This window comes from Chinchilla lanigera, unplaced genomic scaffold, assembly GCF_000276665.1.
Source record: "Chinchilla lanigera isolate Chin_1 unplaced genomic scaffold, ChiLan1.0 scaffold00101, whole genome shotgun sequence".
In the NCBI taxonomy this organism is placed as follows: domain Eukaryota; kingdom Metazoa; phylum Chordata; class Mammalia; order Rodentia; family Chinchillidae; genus Chinchilla; species Chinchilla lanigera.
The window spans coordinates 7,320,740-7,341,507 of record NW_004955502.1 but is presented as its reverse complement, the minus strand read 5'-3'; the positions used below and the strand labels follow the sequence as shown (position 1 = coordinate 7,341,507).

At 37.5% G+C, this 20,768-nt stretch overlaps 1 protein-coding gene across 1 annotated transcript in view; it reads left to right on the top strand.

Annotated features, from left to right (window-relative positions):
• The window catches only part of Lca5 (Leber congenital amaurosis 5), a 47,992-nt gene extending 32,134 nt beyond the window's left edge, over positions 1-15,858 (top strand). The window contains exons 4-8 of the mRNA XM_013505843.1: positions 6,586-6,723; positions 7,642-7,738; positions 8,788-8,930; positions 10,685-10,817; positions 12,750-15,858. Of these exons, the coding sequence (XP_013361297.1) occupies positions 6,586-6,723; positions 7,642-7,738; positions 8,788-8,930; positions 10,685-10,817; positions 12,750-13,612 (1,374 nt within the window). The 3' untranslated portion in view covers positions 13,613-15,858. The remainder of the gene's footprint in view (positions 1-6,585; positions 6,724-7,641; positions 7,739-8,787; positions 8,931-10,684; positions 10,818-12,749) is intronic.
• The last annotated feature ends 4,910 nt before the right edge of the window (positions 15,859-20,768 follow it).

Here is a 20,768-nt window from a genome sequence, read left to right as displayed (position 1 = left end):
TGGATGGATGGGTGGATGGGTGGATGGATGGACGGATGGGTGAGTGGGTGGATGGGTGGATGGGTGGATGAATGGGTGGAGGGAATCAAGTGGCATACATGATAGGTTCAGAAGAGGGAGGTAACAGCTAATTTGGTGGATGATGACATCAAGACTGAATTGATCTTCTTAGACTCAAAAATCTAGTCCCAAATAAGCAAGATAAAATTTTATCAGGTTAATTGTTAAGTCCTTAATTTTTTATAACTCCTGGCTTAAAAATAATTCAAGTTTTAAAAAGTATAATAGTTTATGACCATAAAATCATATTGCTGTTTAAAATTGAACAGAATGGGAAAACAACCACAGGTGGTAGCATCTGTTCCTAGGAGGTAATAATAACCAACTTTACTAATCAGAGCAGGTCTCTCATAAGATACCAAAAACATTCTTTCTACCCATACGTCACCACTGTTAGCATCTTAATGTGTATAGTGGATCTTTCTTTATTAGTTTGTGTGTGATATACAAACAGCTATGTGATATGTAAAGAAATTTCCTTCTCTTGTTAACTTGCTGAAATTTTGTTTTAAATTGTGCTGCTTCATTAAATGCTCACTTTTTTCTGAAATTATTAAATTTTTAAAGGTAATGACATACTAACACATAGATATTTTAAATGTTAAACTACCACTGCCCTTTCCTTTTTTAGTATTGATGATACTTAGTTTAATGTAATTTTTACATCGCTTAATTGTTTTTTGCTAGTATTTGTGATTGTTATAGAATGTTCATGTATAAAGGTGGTCTGTGGCTTTATTTTTAAAGCGGTTCCTATGCACTTTCGATGTCAAGATCATAAAAGTTCTCACCAAGAATATGGTGGACTGACAACTGGTGGTCTGCTTATAACCCCCCAGCTGAATTGAACCAGTGTGGTGATGTGTGGGAAGCCCAACTGAGGGTTGTTGCCAGTAGCATAAGAGGCAGAACTGGAGAAGAAGAGAGGCTGTTGGGAACTGAAAGAGGCTATTGGGAGCTGGTAGAAGCTGTAAGGAGCCATTGATTCTCTTGGAGGAGCTTGTCATGCTGACTTTCCTGATGAACCTGGCTGTTTTCATCATCCAAGGAGCTCAGGACCTATTGTCGCTGAGAATGGCTATGTTTCACTGTGGTGGAGCTCTGGTCCTCACTTTGAGCATTGCTTCCTGGCTCCAGAGGGAAAGATGGTACACTGGCAGTCTCCTGGGGAAGCTTGCTGTGTTGGCTTTCCTGATGGAATTCGGCTGTCCTGATCAATGGAGGAGCTCGGGAGATCAATGGAGTCAGTGAGGATGGCTGTGGTACTTTTCAGGGGAGCTCTGGTTCTTACTTTGCACATCGCTTCCTGGCTACAGTGTAGATCCCTCAGCCTGCTAGCACAGATCCTTCATCCTGCTGGCACAGCCTTTCTAGATTCCACCACTGACTTTTGGGCCTTCCCAGTGGAAATCTATGAAACATGGCTAAATGTGGTATCATTATGAACTCTAGGTCTCAGCTGGACTCATGCAGGACATTATCATGGGATCCAGGCCCTCAGCTGGATTCTTTGGTCTTTAGTATATGGACAGATTTCCTGAACTCTCTTGTGTATAATTCTTTGGGTGACTATTATAAATAATGTTATAAAATATGTGTCCTGTATTGTATTATTCCCCTTGCAAAATTCCCAAATCTAGACAAATAATGTAGTTTTTCCTTGTTTTTTTAATGTTTTTTTAAAGATAGATATATTTATTTCTTAAAATGTGTTAATCTGTTTCTTAAAATTTGTTGGATCCATATCTAAAACTTTATTCATTTAGTGCTTATTTGAAATTTTTTCTGGGAGGGGTTTCCCAGGAATCAAACTCAGGACCTCACGCTTGCCAGACAGGCGCTGCGCCACTGAGCTGTATTCCCAGCCCCTCAGTGCTTGCTTGGAAGTTTGTCTTTTTGTTTTTTCTTACTTGTCCCTTTTACATTCTTGTCTTACATTTCATTTTTGGTTATTTGAACTGATTTATATTCATTACATCTCAGATTTTGCATTTGTTGTCATAAATGTTTTTAATTTCTATTAAGATGGTAATTGTACAATTAAGACTCGCTGTGATACTTTCATATATGCATACAATATGCAGTCATATCCACCTACTCCCATTCCATCCGAGATGCACCCCTTTCCCAGTCCCTAGACTTTTTCTTTTAGTTTCCACACATGAGAGAACAGGGAGCACTTGTTTTTCTGTGTTGTTATGGACTTACTTCTCTCAGCCTGATGTCCTTCATTTTGGTGGAAATGACAGAAGTTCATTCTTCTTTGTGGCTGTGTATACTCCATTATGTGTACGTACTGTATTTTATTTATGTTACCATCTGTTGATGAACTCTTAGGCTGAATACTTAGGCTGTGTTAGTGATTGTGACTGGCACTGTAATAAATAGGTTCACACAGTTCTCTTCTGTATGCAGACTTTGTTTCCTTTAGATAAATACCCATGAAGGGAATATCTGGATCATATGTTTTTGAGAAACTAATTTTCTATAGTGGCTGTATGAATTTGCATTCCTACCAACAGTATGTGAGACTTCCTTTTTCTCTGCATCCTTAGCAACATTTTTTAAAATTTTCGATAGTAGCTTTTCTAACTGAGGTGAGATGGTACCTCATTGTAGTTTTGATTTGAATTTCCCTGTTCGCTAACGACAGTATTTTTTCATATACTTAATATCCATTTGTAATTTCTGTTTTGAGAAGTGTCTATTCGTATTGAACGGAGAAATTAAAAATTTTAAATAAAAGCCTGCCCAGGATGCCCACAAGACCAAGCAGATGTATCCAGCAGGCCCAGGAACAGAACACTCCTTCCTTTATATAAATCCCTTTCTTTACTGCCTTTGTGTAACTGATGACCTTGCAATGTAACTTCACATCTCACGGGACACTTCTGGACACTTCCTTTGTGTAACTCGTGCTTGTTTAACTGATGGTCTTGCAATGTAACTTTGAGATGTTTAAGCTCCCTTAGCAACCCATGATGTCACCCAACACTCCAATCATAATGCACCAAATCTGCCTTTGTACCTCCCCACTTACCTTCCCTATAAAAGTCCCAAAATCCGATGGGGGAGGGAGGCCGACTCTTTGGGAGCAATCCCAGTCAAGCCCACCAGTGTAAATAAATTGCTTCCTAAACCTTCTCAGTGCCATTTCCTCCCATTCTGTAGCAATATCATTTACACATTTTCTAATTAAATTACTTGCTTTTTGTTTTTTTTTTTTTTTTTTTGAGTTGTTTATAAGTCTTGGCTATTTCTACTTGTCACATTACACTTTCATTTCTGTGCTTTTTGAGCCTGTTAAGACGATCATTGCCTATACCAGTATTCACAGTTTCCGCCACATTTTCTTTTAATAGTTTCAGAGTTTCAGGTCTTTCTTAAAGGCTTTGCTCCATTTTGAGTTCATTTTGAGCAAGAGATAGGAGTTGGGTTTCAGTCTTTTGCATAGGGATATCCAGTTTCCTCAGCAGCATTTGTTGAAGAAGCTGTCCTTTCTCCAGTGTATATTTTTGGCTCCTTTGTCAAGAAGTAGTTGATTGTATGTGCATGGGTTTATTTCTAGGTTATCTATGCAACTTCTGTGTGTGTATGTTTTTGTGCCAGTTCCATACTTTCTGTTACCACGGGTCAGTAGTATGACGTACTAGGTATTGTGATATCTCCAGCCTGGCCTGGGGGAGGTGGGGCAGTTGTGTGTGGAACTCCCCATACCCAATCCTGGCCACACCTGGGCCCAGTGAGCAGCTCCCTGCCCCCGTTCCCTGTGTCACAGCACCCATTCCCCACGGCATAGCCCAGGGCATTTGTGTCACTCATGTCATGGAGCCAGGTTTGACTTGTGAGATTGCCATCTTCCACCCAGTGCATTGGGCTGCTGTGGGGTGCCAGAGGTGGGAATATGTAGGGGTTCCTGACCCCAGAACAGATGAAATTCAGAAAATTCATCTCTCCTCAAGAAAATTCATCTCTCCTCAAGGGGTTCCAGGGCTCTAGCACCCTGGGGTTCCAGGAGATGAAGCGAATTACTTTTCCGTAGCCAGACTCCTGTGCAGGTGTCCTGACTCTTACCTATTTAGGGTGGTAGCCTGCAAGGGTGTGAAACTTTCCAATAGCTAGGATTGCGATTATCTGTGCTGACCAGTTTGCTGGGACTCTCTCACTTGTACCCTGCAGGAGGGGAGACTCCCTTCCCTTGGCTGTGGAGGGAGAGCAGCAGATGAGGGGCTATTTTATTTCCCTTGCTGCTTTGCTGACCTAGGTGTCTGGATTTCATAAGGTATCATTTTTCTGCTGTGGATTCCAGTGTTTCCCATAGTCAGTCATCTCAGTGTACGTACTGCTTCGGTTCTTCTTTGCAGCGTTGGAGCCCATCTTGCCCTCTCCCTGTTTCCTTGTTCATATAGCACATTTAGAGGCCCCTGCTGCTGACCTGGCCTTCCCTGGTAACGTCTGTTTTGATCACCTAGACCGCGCATTGCTTGATTTAGCTGCCATATCCCCAGTGACTGTGCTTCCCCTTCCATTTGAGCCAGTGAGCAGTCTGGGTGGCTGGTGTAAGAATATGCAAATGTCCTGTTCAAAATCTCCACCCATTGGTTTTTTCCATATCCATCATTACTGCGATTTTTCCAAGCCCAGCCTTCTCTTCATCTCTTCACCTCTTCGTATCTTCTCTTCATATCTAAGAAATTTCGTAGCTTTTTCCTGCCAGTTACTTTTCTTACTTTTTTTTGTTTTTCAATTTACTTTCCCCATATTTTATCATTGTTTTAAATTCCTATTACATTATAAAATAACAGTAGGTCAGGAATATGGGTGACTGATTATGAAAATTAATAGTAATCAAAGAAATACAAATTTATTATACATACCCTTTTTTGGAAGGGCAACCTGACAAAGAATTAGGATAATCTAATTAAGAATGTAATGAAACAAAGGCTGTTAGAGTTTGAAGAGAATAAATTGTTAAAACCTTTCCTGAGGGCATTTTGGTAATGCTTTTCAAAAGTCTTAAAACTGTACAAATGTCCATTAAACATCAAACTCCAATTTTTGAACTTGTGCAATTTTATAGCATTTTTCCGTAGTGCTTTCTAATGCTCCTTTATATTCCTTCCTTCTTTTCAGTCCCTGCTCACCAATCCTCAACTGATCTACTTTTTCTTCCTATAAATTAGTTTGTATTTTTAACTATAAATAGTCATAGTCATACAGTATATTTTAATACCTGGCTTTTTTCATTCAGCAAAATTGAGATTCAAACATATTATTGCAGATATTGCTTAGTCTTCAAAGTTTTATTTGTTTTGTTTTAGGTTTTGCTACTGGGAATGGAACTCAGGACCTTGTGCTTGCCAGGCAGGTGCTATGCCGCTGAGCTATATCCCCAGCCCAGTCCAGTCTTTGAAGTTTTATAGCTAATACTGTTTCTTCATTGTGGCTTTAATTTACATTTCCTTTATGGCTAATGATATTGAAGCATCATTCTTTGTGCTTATTTATGTCTTTGTATCTTTGGTGAAGTATCTGTTCAAATGTTTCCTCTGTTTTTTACTCAGCAGTGTGTTTCATTACTGAATTTTATGACATATATATATATTTTTCTCACACTGGCTTATCTTCTCTTCACAGTTTCACAGACTAGGAATTCTTAGTTTCAGTAAGGTTCAAGGAACTGCATTTCTTAACATTTACCCTGGGGAAATAATAACATGGTCTATACTAGGATAGTCACTCTGGGAAAATTGGAAAACACCCTGATGTTGAACAGCAGAATTTGTTTAAGTATGTTATGACAATCTAAAAAATAGAATGCTATTCCCTTTTAAAATATTATAGTATTAAAGTCTATTGTTTTAGCCATTTATGATACTATTTAATAAGAAAAATATGTAAAAGTCTCATACTATATATACTAAAATGTTGGCAGTGATAATCACAGGATAATGGAATTATAACTATTTCTTTGTGATTTTGTAATACCTTTGTATGCATACAGGTACTTCTCTTTCATCCAGATTTTAGGAGCGGTATCATGACAACTTAATCTAAAAGAAAATATTTTAACTTACATATTTTCATAAACTGCATGGAACATGCTCTAATACACATCAATAGCTGTTGTTTTTATCTAGAGATGCTTTGAATGTAACCTCTGTGTCTTTCAGTAACACAGTATATTTGATTATTTGCCCGAGCAGTGATTTCTGAAGTCTGTGTTTCTCATCATACCCTTTGGTTGCCTTTGCTCCAAATTTAAATGACCATGTTTTGTGTGCTCAGGAAAATGCTTAAGCCTGATTTGTCTTATATTGTACTACTACTAAAAATCATCCTTTTGACACTGTTAATAGCCATTGTTTTACCATTGGATTCTTTTGAGTTTTTTTTTTTCCGGTACCGGGAATTGAACTCACGACCTCGCACTTGCCAGGCAGGCGCTGTGCCACTGAGCTAAATTCCCATCCCCATCATTGGGTTCTTTTGAAATCCTGTTTATTACTGTGTTTCTATGCATAGGAACTCTCAAAAAACCTTGAGCTGAGTACTAACAGTTTCCAACGGCAGTTGCTTGCTGAAAGGAAAAGAGCCTTTGAGGCTCATGATGAGAATAAAGTTCTTCAAGAAGAGCTACAGCAGCTGTATCACAAACTAAAGGTAAGCACTTTATTTTCAATAGCATGTTTCCCCTGTAATATAAGTTAGACGAAAATCTAATATTTTAGAACACTCATTCACATTTAAAAGATACAATTTACAAAATTCTACAAAGAAAAGGTTTGTTAACATAATCACTTTAAGGGCTGGGGATATAGCTCAGCAGCATAAGTGCCTGCCTGGCAAGTGCAAGGTCCTCAGTTCGATTCCCGGTACCCAAAAAAAAAAAAATAATAATAATTACTTTAATAAGGTAAAATTTAGTTGCAATAGGAACAGTGTGACTAAAATACCTAAATTCCTAGAAGATAATTATGGGAGTTAGCATTTGTGTTACATGGTTAAATAATCTAATATTCTTCTTCCAATAACCCCATCATTGATTCTTTATAAAGTTGTTTCAAGTAATGCCTTCATTTTCACAATGCTTAGAGCTAGCATTCAAATTTTATTTAGAGATCATTGATTGGTTGAAATTTTGTGCAGAATTGTGAGGAATTATGCATTTTTTACATGGTTTCATTTCTCAGAAAAAGCATTGCCCCAGATGGTCAAGAACACGTGTGTTTAAAAGAATGGTCTGATTTTTATCAGTCACTCAGAAACTGTATTTGAAAGATTCTAACTAAATGCATTGTCTCTGTAACGAAGCCTGGGTGACAGTTACAGTGTGACTGCCTCCATCAGGTAGGAGAAGTTACAAAATGGAGATAGCCGTATTCACCTTTTTTTTTTAACCTATGAAGATTGGACTTTTTAAGGAGAATTATTGCGCTTCTCCAGCGTAAATGTACTAGAGACATTTGATTCTGTGGTTCAGTTCAATGTGTAAGGAAAATGCCAGTTGACTAAGTGAAGGTATTTGTTTTGTTTTAAACTGAGACTCTTCTTCCTTAATTGTGTTGGGTTTGTTTTCAGGAAAAAGAGAGAGAACTGGATATAAAAAACATATATTCTAACCGTATGCCAAAGTCCTCTCCAAAGAAAGAAGAAAAAAATTCATCAAGAAAAAATGGTATCGTAATTTTTGTTCAAAAGTTGATAGGATAGCTGTTAATAAAATATATTCAGAAGTAGAGGGAAAAGGGGAGGAAAAGAGGAAAGCACCCACAGTGCTGTTCTGCAGTTTAATTTTCAGAAATCCTTTTTGTCTTAGCCATTAGTACACGTGTGCAGCACGTAACAATTATATTCCTGTGGAGAGCTGGCACACGTATGTAACACATATCAATTCTTTTTTTCATCCCCCATCTCTTGATCCCTTTCCCATCTGAGATTTTCCTACTTCCTATTATCTTTTATTTTGGTCTTTATTTATATTTTGGGTTTCTTATATAAGAAACCATTCAGTATTTAAGCCTGTGTGTCTGAGTTATTTCACTTAACATTATGGTCTCAAGCTACATCCATGTTCTGATAAATGATCAAGCTTATCCTTTGTATAAGGCAGAGTAGTACTCCATTGTGGGTAAATACATTTCCTTTGTTCGTTCATCAGTGAACGGACATATAGGTTGCTGCCAAATTTAGCAGTTATGAATTGTGCTGCTGTTCAACTCTGGTCAGTTTTTTCCATCTAAAGTCCTTAAGATTGTTTTACATATTTATTACAAATATGTAAGTGTACCTGGAATAGAAAAGATAGTAAATGAGCCTTTATTTATGTATCGCCCTAACTTTTAACAGTAAAGATTTTCACCAATTTTATTTTTATCTCATTTTCCTACTTTTTCTAGAGTATTTTAAAGCAAATTCCAAAATCATTTAATTTCACTAGTAAATATTTCGACATGGTTTGACTTTTTTCTAACAAAAGTATAATTTTATGAATTACAAAAATTCAGAACAAACTTTGTAAAGTTTCAGTAGCATTTACAGTCAGAATTTCCCTAGATCATATAATTTCTAGTTAAATCCTTCAAAAATTTTAAAAAGGTTCACTCACTGAACTGAGCAAAACATACATTGTCTTATTTGGATAATGAATATATCCCAGTTGAATTCCATATATGTTATCATTGTTCAGTGGCCTTAGAAAAAAACTGTTTATACTTTTAATGGTAGCTGCGTGCCAGAGTGACCTGACAGACCTGTGTACCAAAGGAGTCCAAACCATTGAAGAGTCTGAACCGGAAGAACTCCTGGTAACACCGGAAACAACTCTGTGTTATGAAAACAAGTGGGAAGAACCAGAACACCTTACTTCGGTGAGTCCAGCAATGTGACTGTATTCCACACTGTAGATTTGAGGTTATTCCTAAAAACACGGTAGCATCAATGAGGGAGCTAGTGCTATACCTGTGTGGATATTCAACTTGCCTTTTAAAGAGTGAGAGATAAATCTGTACTTTATTAAGTTCTTTCAGATTGACTCATTGCATTTCCAGATACTTCAGAGATTGAATGTACCTTCTGGGTTGGAGGTAAAAGCATTTTTTTTCAGAGTTCCTTCTCTTTTATGTACCCAGAGGGTCTTGGAAAAACCTAAGTGTTTTTATGTTTAATAGCAGACTATAGTAGTTTTCAAATTGTTAGAATTTAACAAAAATAAATTGAAATTGTTTCGCTTCTTATGTAAGAGACATTTATAGGTTAACTGAATGCTGAACATGCCTGGACTCTGACTTTATCTGTTCAGTTTAGAGTGGATTTGGGACATCCGTACTGGACTTTCATGTAAAAGGACTTTCATACTAAATCACTGGCAGGTCCTTTTTTCTAAGAGGGAATTTTACAATCTAATGTTTACAGTCTAAATTGCAATGAAATGAATATTTCAGGGATCTTGTATATTCCATGTTTTTGTACCTTATAAATTTTCCTAGGGACTATGTATGAGATGTCTTCTTGTGGTATAAAACAGAAAGGATAGATTGATTTGATTCCTCTGTGTACTCTAGTGTTTTATGTATTTAATTTTGTTTTATGACATATTTGTTGTATCTTCTGAGTTGTGTCTTTGAAATGATAAAGTCTAGCATACTTTAACTTTAAAAGTTTAAAACATTTTGATCCCTGTAAGCATCAGCAGGAGTAGCAGCAATCTGATGAGAAGAATACAGATTTACGGTTAGCTCTGCTTTCCAGTTAAATCTGTTTCTCCTTGGAGCTGCAGTTTCCTCATCTGGGAAATAGGGGTGGATTAATTTTGAGGGGTTGTGATGACTAATCAAAGTTACTCAAGCTCTTGAGATTGATAGGACTTCAGCAAACGGCAGCTTAGTTAGGACTCAGATATAGTTGCTATTGGAAAGAGGCTCAATATCGTGGCTGACATAAGTTTGACTTTGTTCCATGATAGTCATTGTCAATCTTACTGATCTCCCATTGGAGGGTGAGTCCTCTTCTGTATGACTGGAACTGACTTCCTATACCTTTGAAAAAGTAGAGAGCAAGTGGTTTTTGTAACGGGTCAGGTGTTATACACGTTTCTACTTTCTTCTCCTTTTGGTCTTATCTAGGTGCAAGGGAGGCTAGCAAATGCAGTCTCCAACTGCATAGTCAGTTCTGTATCCTCCTGAAACCTAGGGTCCTGTTGCTAAAAGGAACAACATTAAAATGGATACTAGGGCACAGTTATCTACTAGACAAGTTTTTACTAGTAACAGATTAGATGTCTTACTTTTTGGAAAGAGGCATAAGAAACAAAGGAATTTTAAGTTCATAACTTTCTCTTATTTGATTTAAATATTGCTGAATTTATTAATTGGAACCTTTGGACATAGAAAGAACTTGAAAAATTCAGTGCAATTGTCACTACATGTGTTATACTTCAGCAACACATCACAAAGCCACCATAATTGGTTAGTAGGCTGGCCTGAAACTTGCTGTGATCCTCCTGCCTCAGCCTCCTGAGTGCTGGGACTAAAGGCACGCAACAGCACACCCAGCTGGAAGATAAATTCATAATATTTAAATAGTATTTTCCTCCTCAAATTTGCATTTTAAAAATGTGTTATAGGACCCAGAATCCCAAGAGCAAGATGAGCACAAAGAAGCACGGATTCCAAGCCCAATTGTGGAAAAAGAAGAAGAACGCTTTAAAGATGAAGGACTGCATTTTGTAAAACAAGGGGTTGAGAAGCTAGAGGATGGTAAGAGAAACGTTTGCATGACAAGTAATGAGTTCTTTCCTTTAGAAAAGAATGAGGTAGGGTCTCTTAATATCTTCTGGCAGAATACAGAATAAAAAAAGGTTGATGAACTAGTAGGAAACGGTCCATGAGGAGCCACAAACATTTGAATGAAGTTACTGAGGAAAGAAAAAGTTGAAGGGTGAGTTGTTTGGGGGGGCAGAGAATAAAAGGAAAAGTTACCTTCAGGAAATGTAGCTCACGCAGGACTCAGATGGAAGAAAAGACATTCTGTGTATGTTAACTAACGTGATGAAGAAACAAGTGACAGTCACCTCTCTTGGCTTGAACTTGAGATTCTCTGGTCCCTAGACGAGTGTGAGCATAAAAAAATCAATGAATTATGAAGCCCTGAACATTTTGTTAGTTCTTCTTTGATCTTAAGTTATAAAATAAATCTTAATGTTCCTAACCATTAGTGTGAAAAGTAAGTGAACAAGCTCACATAAGTTCAGACACTGGAAATAGAGTTCAGGAATAAGTTCGTTTTTATCTGGGTAAAATGTCCTAGAGATGTGAGCAGGAGGGATCCCAGACTAACGTTTTTAATGTATCCCACTAGTTATATAGTATCTGCTGAGAGAAAAATCTTTTTATTTTTTTGGGCTGAACTTCCTGAAACAAAGTCACGACTCAGTTGTCACATTTGTGTGTGTGTGCGCAGCGTGGCTGTTGACACAGGAATTACACACACCTCACTGTTGGCCGGTCGACAGAGCAAGGTGCTTGCCCACGTTAAAGTACAAAGTAGAAAACTTAGTGTTGTGGCCAACTCCATCTAGATAATGAGAAAAGGAGTAAATAGCGGAAAACTGTTACTCGCCTTTGTCCTTCAGACGGATGTTTTATCCTCCTGGAGTCTATATGGAATGACCTCTGACCTCAGTGAGAGTGTGTGGCATTTATTAAAACCATCAGATTTGTAATGTTCTTATATATTTTAATATTTTCATTTGGAAATAACTTCAAAATTAGAGAAAAGTGGCAAAAATAAAAAACTATTTAAGAACGAATCGTACACCTCATGTTTACCCCTTAAGTACTTCCATGTGTATTCCTCCAAACAAGGATCTCTCTTACATCACTCCAACATAGTGTTCAACCTCAAGACATTTAGCTAATAATAAAGCATTCCTTTCCTCTGTTGTCCATATTTTGATCGTGTCAGTGGACACCATCGTATTCTTCTTTCAAACATAATCATAAATTGTATTTAATTTTCATATCTCTTCAGCTTTTATTCTGGAGCAGCTTCTTTGTGAGAGTAACACTTTTTTTAGGAATCCATTTTTAAAAGCAGAATACTCTTCATTTGGGCTTTGTCTGAATCTCTGCCTTAATGCATGTGCTATCAGAAGAAGTGATGTATCTTGTTAAGGATGTGGCACCAAAGGGCTTATTTTTAAATGTAAAAGTCTTTACTTCATCCACCCTTCCCACCACCCACTAGGAAATATACAGCATTATATTTGTTATAAAAATAACCTTCCCTAGCCAGGTGTGGTGGTGCACGCCTGTAATCCCAGCACTCGGGAGGCTGAGGCAGGAGGATTGTTGCGAGTTCAAGACCAGTCTGGACTACAAAGTGAGCTGAAGGCCAGCCTGAACTGCATAGTGAGACCCTGTCTCAAAAAGACAAAAAAATTTATAGAAAAATAACCTTCCTTACCCACACCTTCAAGACAATGTTTTCCATAAATGTAAACCTTAAATTCAGTATATTATTCCCTAATCCCAACTGTCTAGTATAGAGATGAAATTTTATAACGTTCATCTTTACTAATACCCAAATTAGATGAAAATTATTGCTTTGTAGAAGATGGTAATTGAATTTTCCTATATAAAGATATTACCTGCTATAAAACCTCATTTTCAAAATTTGATTTCATGCAGAATGGGAAAGAGAAGAACTTGATAAAAAGCAAAAAGAAAAGACATCTTTACTTGAGAGAGAAGAAAAGCCAGAATTGGAAACTGGAAGGTATGAAATGGGAATGTATCAAATTCAAAATATTGATAAGTTAAAAGAAGAAGAAGAAAGACTCAAGACAGCAGTGCTGCTCGCTAAACTGAATGAGATCGACAGAGAGTGCCAAGATCCCCGGAATCTCAAATACCCTCCTTTGCCATTAATACCTGATTTGGAATCAAAACTGCACTCGGAGAAAAGCCCCAAAACTCACATATTCTCTGAATCCTCAGAGAAATTTTCTAATGGACATCATTTGGGAGACATAAGTTTTTTACTTCCAAAGGGAGAAGGCCAGAATCCAGGAAATACTAGAGGCCCAGCCTCTCCAAATGAGTTTTCCTTCGGTAGCTATGTGCCTTCATTTGCAAAAACATCAGGTAAATCAAATCCACTTAGGCAAAAAAGTGGCCTTTGTGATTTTCCCAAAACCAGTGTGGACACTCTTAGTAAAGACACTATAGATTTAACTGCAAGAAAAGAGAAAAAAGCCAACCTGATGGAACAGCTGTTTGGTACCAGTGGCAACAATACCATTTCCTCTAAAAGCAGTGACCCAAATTCTCTGGCTGCCAGCAAAGAAGACTTTGATCCTCTAAATTTTCTCCCTAGTGATAAGGGTAAAAGCAGTAGAGATAGGGAACGTGATGAAGATGAAGACTTTTTCCTTGGTGAAGGAAGAAGTTTTAATCCAAATAAGCAGCGATTAAAACATGCCAACAGCAAAACAGCAGTAAAAGCAGTTGATTCTGTAGAAGAGGACATTGAAGAAGTGGCACTGAGATGACTGACTAGAGTTTACATTTTTCTCTGATTGTAAATATTAAAATTTTAATATAATATTAAAATTTAGATTTTTTAATGTTAAAAAGTCCTTATTAAAGAATGATTTTTAGTAGTTCAATTAAAAAGAAACAGCACATCCACACTATATAGCTAGTTTGCTAAGAATGAAGCAGGCTTTTTTTTTAATGAAACTTAATATAAAGATATATTAGTCAGTTTTCCTGTTGCTGGGATGCAGTACCCAACACCCACAGCCTATAGGAGGAGGAGAAGGTTTAAATTGGCTCATGGCTCACAGTTCAGGGGATTCAGTCCATGGTCAGATAGCTCCCCAGTAGAGACATCAAGGTAGAAGGGTGAGGTGGAGTAAAGCTGCTTAATTCACGGCAGCCAGTGAGCAGAACAGGGAAACAGCTCCAGAGGGAGGGTGAGGGAATCAGATACAGACCCCAATGTCACACTTCCATGACCCAGCCAAACACTGCAGAGTTGGACTCACCAATGCCCTGGGTGGTTGCCAAGCCAGTCAAATTTAATCACTGCAGAGATGTCTTTTACTTCGTTTTGACCTTTTAGTTACTAATACTTTTTACCTGTTATGGGAGGCTTTACTTCACTGGAAGTCACATTTATTTCCTACTTTTATCCGTATTTGGAAATTTTAATATGTACTTTTAAGATTTGAATTTTCCCTCACACTAAAGAAACAATAGGGTAATACTGTTGGACTTACAGGACTTATTCTAAAGCAACTTTGGATAAAAGATTTTTAGAATGGAACTTCTGCCTTGCTGAATAGAGTATGTAGATTTCTGTTGAAACACATTGGTTTTCTTTTAGATGTCTCTAGTTCACCTCAGGTGCAAGGAGTAGGTTGGGTGTGCTTATTCTTTGAGAATCAGTAATACACCACCAGCCAAGGGGAAAACACTGTTAAAATGAAGAGTGGAGGAAATTGTATATCTAGAAGAATAAAAACTTTATAGAGAGGCACTTATTCTAATCTTAGTGGTGTTTTTCAAGAATGCAGTATATATTTGTTCATTGTATCATTTCTGATGCCATGCATACATACTGATGAGTCCTTATAAAAACTTACTCATGAATATCATTTCATGACCGATAAGACTTACTTGGCTGGGTCTTTTAAAAATGTACCATCTATCATCATCTAAATTGTGTTACTTGTTATTGGATATAATCTTCCAAAAGTGCTAATTTGTATTAATTTTTTAAAGAGATTTTTGTATATGATATTTATTATGTTACAAGTCATTCTAATATATATCAAATGTTTGTACTGCAAATAGTCTATAAAATATATAATGCTTCATTTAGTCTGCTAATTTTTGGTCAGAACTATTCTGTTTTAAGTTTTATTTTCAATGCTTTAATAAAACTTTATAGAAAAGTTTTTTATTCAGGATATTTTAATTAGTCTCAGTTTTTTCCTACCTGATAAAGTGTCTTTATGCAGATGCAACAGACAGAATTATTAAAAGCTAAAATTAAGTTATAGGGTAAAAGCATTATGATGTTATTAAAATTGGAGATTTACATGTGCAGAACAGGTTTTTTTATGAACAGACCTTAGTGAATCATTTTTTCCAAAGTCAATTTAAATTTATTTGTATTCAGAACTTATTAATAAAAATTTTAAAACCTTATGACTATTTGAATGATACCTGGATTTCTTTAAAAAATGTAGTGGATCTGCAGGATAAATTTTTATTTAATTACTCACCTTTTTTATAGCTGGTATTCGTAGTTGAATTAAATGAATTTGCCCTCAGTCAGGTTAGACAGTGTGCTAATCTTATCAGATAATTACAGTTTTAATTAATCTTTTCATTCTCAGGAGCATCTGTCATAATGGTACATATTGCTTATAATAAAAAACAAGGCTGAGAAAGATTAAAATGAGCCACAAACACAAACCTATTGTGTGATTCACTGATTTTCTGATCACCCTCTTCATCTCATTTTCAGCCACACGTCCTACGCTCTGGTGTCCCCTCTGGTATATCACCCCACCCCCACTGCCTGCTGGCTGGGAGCTGGGTGGAGAATGCAAATCTGCCTGATGAAAAGGGAAAGGGAAATTTGTATCCTAGTGACAGTATGAATTTTTAGGATTAAAGGAGGTACTATAAATTGTCAATGAGGAACACTTTTAAAAGCATTTTTTCCCCTACTACACAGTACCTACCCTTCTCAAAATAAAGTTCTCTATTATGCAGTTTGAAAGTATTTTGTTTTTATTAAAGGCATCAGTCCCCTGCTCTCAGAGCAAAGCAGAGGGCTCCATCACTGCCCTCCCACTGCTGCCTATGTGTCCGGCCAGACTACAGTTCCTCACCAGTACTGATCTTTCAGAATTCTTCCTACACTGGCTATGGGCAAATGAAATGTGGTATGAAGCCGGGCGTGGTGGTGCACGCCTGTAATCCCAGCACCCGGGAGGCTGAGGCAGGAGGATTGTTGTGAGTTCGAGGCCAGCCTGGGCTACAAAGTGAGCTCAAAGCCAACCTGAACTGCATAGCGAGACCCTGTCTCAAAAAAGACAAAAATAAATAAATAAATAAATAAATAAATAAATAAATAAATAAATAAATAAAAATGTGCTATGAAATTTAATGCTTAAGTTAAATCAGTATTAAATGTGCTGTGAAATTTATAAGCTTTTCCACAGAAGGGTAGAGAAACTAAACTTTGCAAGGGTTTTCAGTGACATAAGGAGAGGTGAGAAGTTGACAGCAACGAGAAAACAAAATCCAGGAAGAACAGGACCTTACAGTTACATAATGTGGTAATTCCTACCCTACCACTGAAGGAATGTGTATCCTCAGTTAACCTGCTAACCTCTCCTAGTCTGCTTTTCTGTAAGGCCAGGTTGATGAGATTTCTCACTTCATGGCAGTCTGTACATTTCATTAGTTGACATACCAAGGATGAACGGGAAGCACTTAAATATCAGCTGCTTTGTTTTTCTGGGGGGAAAAAAAATCAAGAAAGGGAGAGGGCAGTTATACTTGTTGGCTGCCCCAAAATGGTAGTTGTTGGTTTTCTGTTTTAGCTCATTTATTTCTCACAAACCTTCTCTGAAGTATCTGATACTTTATTACTCCCTTTTTAAAGTTGAAGCTGATATATTACACTATAAATTGTAGAGTACATAAATTGCACTCAACAGTCTCACTATAAGAAATAAAACATGTATTTTAGGGATTTGTGGTACTATTTTCATAAATTCAAACTAGCTTCAGCAAAATAAAGAAAACTCAGGAAAGTGCTTGAGTCTGGACGGTCAGTCCATGCTGATTCTGCCCACCTACGGTCTTGCTGGTCTCCTTTCTGAATAAACCTCGCTTTTGGCAAAAATACTACAGTTGACAGCCGCAAACCCACATCTTCCCTTCAGTGGGCGCTGCCTCCGCAGACGCTGGCTGTGGCTCTGGCAGAATCTAAGTGGCTCCGTTACACCCGCAGCCCACCTTTAGGGCTGCAGCCGCGTGCAGGGAAAGGACTCCTTCCTCACCATTCATGACGGGAAGTGCGGAAATATAGTTCTACTGATACAAGGGATTCTGAGTGGTTGGTTCTTATGGAAATACACTTTCAAACACTTTTACTAGAATAAGCATTAGTTACTGATCAATACACTTCATTGCCAGGAACAACACTTCTGTAATTAGACTGAGTGACAATTGGAGTTTCACAGTGGGATTCCTGGGTTATTAAGGGTGAGCTTCAGCAGGGAGAGGAATATGCAAGCCATTTACATTTTAGAGTTCACACAAAAGGCTTAGAGCTCAGAAACATATTCTCCTATGCCGCATGTGACATTTGTGAAACGTATTCACAATAAATGAACATACTCAACCTGAGTTTAAAAAATTAGTAATAGGAATGTGCGGCCAAGGTAGAATAGGCAGATGCCAGGCTTTGGAGTCAGGGGATTCGTTGGAATGTGCCACTTACAAATGAAAACATTGCTGAAATAACTTACAGTTTCTCAGATGTGAAATGGGGCTAATTACATCTTACAAGTTGTGAGGATGGAGGTGATATATTTTTGAGAGATGAAAATAAGTGAATAACATAAGGTATATCAGTAGAGGGAGAAGGTTATCTATTCAGCATTTTAAAATAAACTTCTGTAACACCCCAGGCCTTTTCTTCTTTAATAGAAGCTTGTGGACGTGGAATAAATGTGTGTTCTTACCCTGTGCTCTGCCCCCTCTGACTGAAGTGATCTCATCGGCAGAGACAAGCAGAGGCTGCACTCCTGCATCGAATGTACTTTGCCTGCTGTTTGGGCGAACACGCAGCCTGTAGCAGTAGTTTCCACACATAGCTGTGCTTCACTGGCTGTTTCCATGGAGGAGTAAAAGATACAAATCAGGGGCCAGGATTGTGGATTGAAGGCCAGGTTTTAGAATTCAAGATGAAGCCTCCCTGCCAGGCGCCTTTCTAAATACCAGGGCCAAAGGCCACCTTCCTTCTCATTTTAACTGACCTGAATATCAAATTTCAGGTTTCCTTCCCAGTTGACACTGATTCTGGACAGGCATCCTTTCACACAGTCCATACAGCACATCACAGGTTTCAGATTTTTTTTTTTAACTCATAATAAGGAACCCAGGAGTTACTGTACACAGGCAGTCGTGGATAATGAAAACTCAGTACGATGAGAAACACGGGTTTGCTGGCCTTTTTTTTTCTTCTATAAGAACTCTCTCCCCCAATCTTAAATTTAACTTCAATATTTGCTTCTAATCTAGGTAACATTTGTAGTAGTTACTCTCCTAAGCACTTACAGAGGAGCTCCTTCAAATAGTGTGTACAAACCTTTATGCTCTTTACGTCAAATAATTTTCAATACAGAAACAGAATGGAACAAAACACGTAGGAAGATCTGTTTGTGTTAACTGCATCACACACTGTGGTCAGGGGCTTGAATATGGAACCATGGAGCCCATGACTCCGAAGTCTAGTTTTATTATAGGTAGGGCAGACTCTGCACCCGGGCAGGAAACGGCGGCCTGAACGGTGTTGCCATTGTATTAAAAAACAGATTCAGCATCACTTAAGTGGACAATTTGCTATGTCCTTTTAGATGGTAGTTCTCAAAGTGTGTCTCCCAGAGCTATAGCAGTATTCCCTAAGATCTTTGTAAAAATGCCAATTCTCAGGCTCCATCATGCCAGACTTTCTAAATGAGAAACTGCGGGCATAGGCCAGCAATCTGTACGTGAACAAGATCCTTGGCGGCGGGGTGTTGATACAGCTCAAGATTGAGAAGCACTTTCTAAAGTAACACTAGTGTGGTAAAGGGTGTTCTTCATGTAGTATACAGAAATGGCTACCTGCGGGGTTTTGCACATTCAAATCCAGCACTTTTGGCTGTGGTCACAGAAGGCAAGGGCAGCACGGACTCATTGTTACCTCCTCAAACCACTACCTTTGTAATGGCTACTACCAAGCTGTGGTCTGCAGATGGCAATTCTCAGTGGCTAATATGTCAGAAAATTTGAACTAGTTAGGAAAGAGGAATTCCATCAAAACAGCCAACACCAGTAAGACCAGGGAGTTAACATGGCATTCCCTCATTATAGCCTATACCCCCTAATTAAAAAAAAACTTCAAAATATTATCCTTATAGCATGCTCTCAAAAATTCATTGATGGGGTTTAAACTTGACGTTGCAGGTGAGTGTGCATTTTGTTTCAGCATTGACGCTCTTAAAATTTCAGATTTTCAAAAATTGAAGAAAAAAGTATGTGTGCGTGTGTGCATACTTAATGGTCTGGGTAAGAAGTCCATGTGCTGGAAATTTAAGAAATTTTAAAATTATCCATATATAGGGAATATTTCAAATAAAAGTAAAACAGAACTAAGTGTTTAAATTTCTCATGTGTACATTGCTCAGCATCTGTGAAGATAGATGTGTATAAATAAGAATCTGCATGTACACCCAGAGGGAGTGTTTATTTATGCCCAAATCCATTCTGTTTGTATAAGTTTAGATTTTGTTAGCAATACGAAGTTACCGTATGTCTTTCTTTGGCTTCCTGAATTTTTTTGTCTATTACAAAATTAAACAAAAACTGATAACACGTATCTTGAACAAACCTGGTTTTGTGGATTCTGTTTGAATGGTGCCGTCAGTTCACATAAAAGTGCAATATTGATGATGGGGTGGTGGTAGTCAGGATGAGAATAGCTATACTTCTAAACATGCACTCAAGCGTATTTCTCCAGGGCTCAGTCCCCATAAAATATATCACTGGAAAGTGTGCATTTGCAGGCCAATACAAGTGTAGCATTGCACATTGTGAATATATTTATAAAACTGTGATCACCCCAGTGTAATTTTGGCCTGGGGACTGACGGGCTCCTAGAGTAATTAATATATTCGTTCTGACACTTCCATTCAAATCATAACTTTATCTGTCTCCTTACTGCTCTGCATTATTTATAAACATGCTCTAAAAACTCCTCATTTAGTTAGGAATTTCCCCCTTTATCTTTCTCACCAGTAATTCTCATTTTCAGCTGTAGCTAATTTCTGTTTCTGTTTTTAAGTATCTTTTTGATTAACTGCAAAGTTTAATGGAGTCCAGCAGCATAATTAAATCGGTGGACATTGTCAGTTGGGTTTCTCCTGCACTGCAGAGAGGTTGCTAGGATACTCTTAAAGGTACAATTCTCTTGATTAACTGCAAAAGCCAGATTGCCCAACTAACATTTTTATTCATTCATAGAAATATGGGTCAGGATTACATTTAAATTTACCACATGATGACTGCTATATATCTCTGAATGCTCTTTGTATTACAGAAATGTGTTTAAGTATGTTACAAAGAATGTGTTTTGAATAACAATTTAGTGGATAAGAATTACTCGTCTTTATGTTAGGAAAATCATTTATTTGGGTTGCTCAGTGTATGTGGATTTCAAGCTGAAAATTCTGAATTTTAAATTGCCATTGGGAAATACATCTTCACTGTGTCCGCAGCAATCCTACTGTGATCACTATGTTTTTATTTATCAGTGTATTTGATTCCAAAATTGCATAGAAATTGGAACCATTGCCCCTGGTTGATTTAATAAAATAAAATGAAGCAGCTTACACTGCAAAATAGAACTTCATC